The following is a 7,063-nucleotide window of genomic DNA, read 5'->3' as shown; positions in this document are numbered from 1 at the left end:
GTCATGGCTGAGGAAGCAAAGACGACTTGTTATGATGACAGTCGTGTGCAAAACTTTCAGGTCTACTTGCAACAATCAGAAGAGGACCAGGCCGTTGTCCAATCGCTTCACAACCTCTTGCCAGGATAATTTAAAAGGTTACTTCCAAAAAGAAATGCCCCAATTGCTGAACTAAACTTCTTTGTCAGGACTAAGAAACTATATTATTGTTGCAATAATAGGTTGCAGAATCGGATTAGATCAAAGCAGCTGGATGGTCTTGGAAGTGGCGGAGGTATGTGACGAGATACAGCTGGAAACTGTTGTTCAGACACGTTGTGATGTGTTTTATCTAAAATGAGACTGTGGAACAAACAACACCTCTCTCATTCACACACACACACACACACACACACACACACACACACACACACACACACACACACACACACACACACACACACACACACACCAGTGGCGGGCCGTCAGGGCCTTTTTTTATTATTGTTATTTTTTATTATTAATTAAAAAGTTATATCTATTTTATAAAGTAATTGTTTTTTTACAAATACACTACATGTATTCTTATTATTTTTTCCCTATTAGCCTATTTGCTTATTGACCAGCTCATGTCTTGTCTGTTCCTCCTGCCTTGTCTGTCTGCTGGCTGCTCACAGTCAGCTGCTTAAGTCATATTTCAATAACAAACACATTCACGTAACCGTAAAGGTTGTGGGAATCTAACAAAGTAATCAATGTCCTTATAAACCCCCTATTTCTACCTGTAAAGTCACAAAACGGCCGCAGCTTCTTTCTTTTTTTTTTGCCGGCGCACAATTTTGAAGCCAGAAGCTTCCCTGAAGGGCGAAAGTTTCTGCATCCGGGTCATAGGGCACCAGCAGAAGCTCCTGAACATTTAGAGCCATAGAACACCATAATCCAACAATGTTTTCACATAGAAAAGGTAACTTTTCTGTTTTTGAACCGAACAACACAGATTTTTTGACGATAAAACCTTCCCAATATGTCAAAGGTTTGTTTTGCAGTGCTTTTTGTTGATTCAGATTCCTTAGGTACTAACCTTTCCAAAAAGATGTGTTATGAGTATGTGGGATATTGTTAAGGCCCTGAACCATAGAGTTGGAAAAATTCAGGGACCACTCAAGGAGGGATTTTTGGCAAATCTTGCTTGGAATAATGCTGGATGTTATAAAAAAAAATACAAATTATATGGAAAAAAGAAAGAAAATAACACAAATATCACAACTCATTCGGGGTACATACGACTACTTGAACATGGGGAAAAGAGGTACCAACCCCCATTGGGGTCCGACGGGGTGGAAAAGGATACGCTGTAACTTGTCTCAACCCTTATCAAGTGAGTACGTATAACGTTTAATCCCCGCAGAGTGAAGGTGATCCACATAGATATTTTATTTGTCTTCGATCTGCACATCCTTGTATTTAAAAGACAGTTACTGATAATTCCCTGAAGATGGTGCTAATACTTTATACACAAGTGATATGCCTGAAGACAAATAGTGAGGCCAGCAGCGACCATTGTGTTTGTTTATCTAACCAATACATTGTACGAGTCATATGTCAAGCTGAAGAGACAAGGTTTAGTAAGGTATGATTACTTAAAGTTGTGATCACAGTTAGTATAAAGAATGTACTTGTCTGGTTGGTTGATATGCTTATATTTGCGTCCAAGCTACACTATAGGGACCCCAAATAAATGAAAAATGAAGGCAAAAATTAATTGACATGGAAAGAAATAATGACGCAAATATCAAGGACATGAACACCGTTGTGTGGCTAGTGAAACTACTTTATCTTCCAGTCAATTTGTCCAGGACAGTTTGCCACCATACCTTTATGTATTTTATGTTAAACTACTTCTGGAAAAAAAACAAAAAAACGTTGGTTTAAGAGTCCTTTTATTTGTCTATTTTTGACAAATTGTTAAACAATGATAACCATAGAAATAGGACAAAAGATCACATAATTATCAATCATGAATTGCAGTGTTATGTATGAAAGCCCAAGCTTATTAATTAAGAATACAACTTTTATAACTGTTTCTGAATTGCATACTGATGTTTACATTGGAATAATGCTTTATAAATTATGCATTTTGTACAGAAATTGTATGTATTGATAATGTTGGTTTACATACAGACAAAATGAAATAGACAGCTACAAGGACTTGACTACTGCATGATCCAATATCAAGAATACACATTTAGAATGCATGAACCATTTTCCATAAGACACTTCAAGCATAAACGAGTATGCAGCTTACATTATTGTTGAAGATAACTTTGCCATCTTTTTCAGTGCTGCACTTGCTTCTGAGCAGGTCTAGAATTCCTGCTCTGATCTCCGGGGTGAAGGACTGGTGGAAGTTTGCTTTCAGGGTAAAGAAATGCAGGAGAAGTCCTCCGGTCTTGCTGCGTGGATCGAAGCACTCCGTGATGTCGAAAGGGTTGGGAATGACGTGCTCCTCATATTTCAGACCCTGGTTCTTCAGGCAAGCAATGACCTCGGCTGATGCGCGGCACTCTGTGATGACATCGACAGCGAGCTCCTTCTTGTAAGTCTTCCACAAGATGTCCCAACCAGAGTGAGCTGTATATTAGGAGAATCAATAATGAAATAAATCCGGAAAAGATATATTGACAGACAATAAAACAGCAATGCTACTTATTACAGTCATGAGAGACTATTGGTCGTCGGCGGACAAGGCCTTGAACAAACAGGAAGCAAGTGACTCTGCTTCTGTCTGGAGAAGCCTCAGACAGATCACAAACAACAAGCCTAAAACCCCCTACTTTATGAATGACCTCTGCCTGGCAGGGTCATGTCTCTATCCCACCCGTCCCAGCTTCCCAACCCCTTCCCCAGTGACAGTTCCCTCTATTCTGGAGAGAGACATCAACAAGCTTTTTTTAAAAACTGAACCCCCCCAAAGCAGCCGGCCTGGACTCTGTCTCTCCCTCCACTCTGAAGCATTGTGCTAGTCAGCTCTGGTGTTCACAGACATCTTCAACACCTCCCTTAAGACATGCTAAGTACCAGCCTGTTTCAAGGCCTCCAATAACCTATCACAGGACTCAATGACGACAGGCCCGCTGCCCTGACCTATGAGGTCATGGAGTCCTTTGAACGCCTAGTCCTGTCCCACCTCGAAACCCTCACTGACCCACTCCTGGACCCCCCTGCAGATGCTGTCAACATGGCCCTCCACTTCATCCTCCAGAAGCATGTCTCACCCTTTCGGTCCATCAGCACCAATTTCCCCCCAAGGCTGTGTTCTTTCCCCCTTTTCTCTTCTCCCTGTACACCAACAGCTGCCCCTTCAGTCACCAAGCTCCTGAAGCTCCTGAAAGCTCCTGAAGTTTGCGAATGACACCACCCTCAGCTTCAATGACACCACCCTCAGCTTCAATGACACCACCCTCAGCTTCAATAACTCAATACATTTGTTTGATGAATACGTCTGTGAGATATAGTCTCTGCTTGCATTTCTCTGCTCCATGTACCATCTTTAATCATCAACGTTTTCGAATAAGTTGAATATGCCAGACTGAACACCAATGTGCCTTTTTCTACAACTCCGGCTTCCACTGGGAACCAGTATTTATTGCTATGAACTAAGGCAATGATGGTGCACCTTTACACAGCCATCATTGAGTCCATCCTTTGCTCCTCCATCATTGCCTGGTACACTGCAGCCACTGCCAAGGACAAGGGCAGGCCGCAAAACATCATCCTCTCTGTTGAGAGAGTGATTGTCTGCAATCTGCTTTCCCTCCAGGGCTTGTGCTTCAAGGACCCTGGAGCGAGTAACAAAGATTGTAGCCAACCCCTATCACCATGAACACAAACTGTTTGTGTCCCTTCCATCTGGCAGGAGGCTGCAGTCCATCAGGATCAAGACATCACGCCACGACATTTTTTTCCCCATCGGCAGTTGGGCTCATTAACAGACGGATTGTCATTCCCATGACAATTTCCTACTGGTCACTCCCCTGCACATCCCTTGTACACTTGTCACTTTTCCATGACACTTATTTGAAGTTTTGTTTTATGTTTGTGCACATTGATAAGAAACAGGTTAGGATAAAGAAATGTGGGAAATGCAGTCTGAAAAACTTAGTTCTACTGACTTGAGTCAATGACAATCATCAGCATGCCATTGTTCTTCAGGAGGCTGTGGTAGAACTTGATGGTATCGCCGAAGTCATCCACATAGTAGATCATCTGTTAAGGAGAGAGTTGTAAACAACCTGTAATTTGATGTTTTGGATTGTACTTTAAGCGTTTCTAAACAACATAGTTCTGTCTGGGACGCTTGTCAGTGGAAACGACATAATGTGAATATTTATAACATTTATCGTTACACACTTCTGTTAATTTTCTCCTCTAGCATCAGCAGAGGATTTAGGGAATGATTCAAATATTTCATGGCATACAGTGAGACACATTCATCATTACATCATTGTTAAACTGAAGAGAAAAAAAAATGTGAGGTCATAATACCTGAATCATGTGTATGAAGTCAAATTTCTTCATATCTCCCTTCGCTTTGGATTGTTTTTCATAGTTCTGACTGGTCATCAAATGCCAAGCAAATGGGATCTTCTGAAGGTTGGTGGTCTTTGCAAGCAAAGCTAGAAGTTGTACATAAAAAAACAGATGATTCAGACAATGCAATAAAGAAACATAATATATACAGTGTATACGTGTATGTGATATGACAGATGACAATAGCTACAACCGAGAAGCAGATTATGATAAGATGAAAACGACAAAGACACAAGAGGCACAAATACAAGTCAAAAAATTAGAAAACAAAATCACTCTGTTTATCACCTTTGAAGTTATCTGTGAGCTCAGCACTGCCCTCCACAATGTCAGTAGTGATCGGGACAGCAGGGAATGTAGACTGCAGCAGAGTGAGTATCTGCACATCCATCTCACCTGGAAGGAACCAGGACATCTTTAGACTTTAATGACCTATTGCTTCAGTGTAATGCTGCTGCATTGTGAAAACCTCATGCACCAAAATGTATTTGTTTGGAATATTGCAAACATTCCTAAAATGTTGTGAATGAATTTCAGGTGGACTTGTCAAATATATATTAGGTTGTGTGTGTGTGTGTGTGTGTGTGTGTGTGTGTGTGTGTGTGTGTGTGTGTGTGTGAGTGAGAGAGTGAAATCAAATCAATTTCGATGGCATCATTATTATCAAAATCAAGGTAGAGTGCATTTTCCACTGAGCTACTTCTTGGAGAACATAAACCACACGATAATGCAATCCCTTACACTCGTGGAGCTTTGCCACGGCACACAACAGTTTGTAACCGAGCCAAAGTGACTTCTACAAACCACAACATGTGTCCAAGCAACAGTTACCAGTTTCTGTATCTCGTCACATACCTCCACCACTTCCAACACCAAGAACATCCAGGCTGCTTTTGTCTAATCCGATTCTGCAACATATGAGAGGTGGAAAAGTAAAATTATAGAATTGTTACTTAAAATTGAAGGGCAAACATGAATGAATAAATGAATAAGTACAATAACTACCAATACATAATAAATAAACTATACAGTATATAATGTGTTTAGTTATGATGTTGACTTCACTTTCCATTCTCTTACACAGAAAACACATAATCTAAAACGATAATAGTGTCTTTGAAAAAAATGGAAAAACCATGGTTTCCTCGTCCAAAAACGAGAAAACAAAACTGTTATTTACAGTCTTCTAAGATGCAAACATAGTATGGCAGTGTGTACATATACACACATCCATTTATTGAGGTCCACAGGCTGCAGCCTGTTGCATTGCATTAACTGTAAGGTGATCACTGATAGCTTAAATTAGCAATAGCTTAAAGCAGCAAATCTCTTTGTGCAAAGCACGCAGCATATTTTTTGCCGCTCTGTCTCTCTCTCTCTGTCCACTCTGTGCTCACTTGTGTGCGAGACGTGACGGGAAACACTGCACGAGAGGATGAAAAGTCGGTAAGTCTGCGAGTGAGAGAAGTTATTTCACATGGCGTTCTCCAAAAAGAGAAACGTGGACCAGAAACCAGAATCTTTAACGAGACTCTTTACCTGACACTTTAACCACAGTCTTTAACCAAACTCTTCTACGTTCATTCTTCTTAGAGGCAGTTCAAAACTTGTATGTCTCATGTGTTCAGAGACTTATTAAAAGCGCAATGTGAAGCTTTGCTGCGAGACAAAGCACAACTCTTTTGAGCAAAAGTATCGACTCACATCCAAAATGAAGGAATAGATGTTAAAAGAAGAAAAGATGTTAAAAGAAGTGCTGGATACTTCAATACTCATGGGACTAAATCATAGCGCAAGTTGGGCATTTTTGTGACGTACAGGATCTTTGCATGAGGACATTTTCTCAAACTGGACCTTGTTGACCATTAGTTAAAACCAATGTCTGTGAGTTGTTACGGCCAATGTTACAATAAATCCACAGTGTAAAAATATTACATTTATACTTTTACAGCAGGAAAGTACGCATTCTATTTTTTTTTAATGATTTTTACTATTGCTTTACTGATGTGCAGACAGAGGAAGAGCAGTGACGATGACATTTCCATATTTCTATTGTAGTTGCAGATTGTTAATGACCAGAGCCTTTCCTTTTATAACTTACCTTTTAAATTCTTCTGGCAGGATGTTGTGAAGAAGACATGGGAGAAGGACCTTATGTTCTTCCGAGAGTTGTAAGAAGACCTGAAAGCGTTTCACCCCATTGCCTTCAAAACAAGTGGTCTTTACTTCCTCAGCCATGACTGCTTCCTGCAATGCGTTACACAAAGCGGTTAGAAATTCATAGCAATGATTTATGCATGCAAACACAATAAATATATCTTTAATATATGTTTCAAGTATTTACCAATTACCTTCAAGATGTGGAGAGTACGTACAGAGAGTTCCCACTTTTATGCAGTTGCAGAGAGCAAGGCCCCTCCCACCGGCTGGCTTGTACAAACTCACATGACGTTCTGTTACGTAACTCTTGAAAGATGAATTTTGTCTGCACACC

The 7,063-nt window shown here is 40.4% G+C and overlaps 1 protein-coding gene across 1 annotated transcript; it reads right to left on the bottom strand.

Annotated features, from left to right (window-relative positions):
* Positions 1–2,127: 2,127 nt before the first annotated feature.
* LOC137783156 (histamine N-methyltransferase A-like) lies at positions 2,128–6,810 on the bottom strand. The gene is made up of 6 exons (XM_068572949.1): positions 6,671–6,810; positions 5,425–5,477; positions 4,858–4,965; positions 4,525–4,655; positions 4,152–4,245; positions 2,128–2,610 (listed from the first exon to the last, which is right to left on the bottom strand). Exons 1-6 carry the CDS (start codon positions 6,805–6,807, stop codon positions 2,258–2,260), a joined length of 876 nt encoding a protein of 291 aa, XP_068429050.1. The 5' UTR covers positions 6,808–6,810; the 3' UTR covers positions 2,128–2,257.
* Positions 6,811–7,063: the final 253 nt, after the last annotated feature.

Source organism: Clinocottus analis, unplaced genomic scaffold (assembly GCF_023055335.1).
Source record: "Clinocottus analis isolate CAN_PGR_092001 unplaced genomic scaffold, fCliAna1.0.p SCAF_12, whole genome shotgun sequence".
In the NCBI taxonomy this organism is placed as follows: domain Eukaryota; kingdom Metazoa; phylum Chordata; class Actinopteri; order Perciformes; family Cottidae; genus Clinocottus; species Clinocottus analis.
This window is presented reverse-complemented; position numbering and strand designations above follow the sequence as displayed.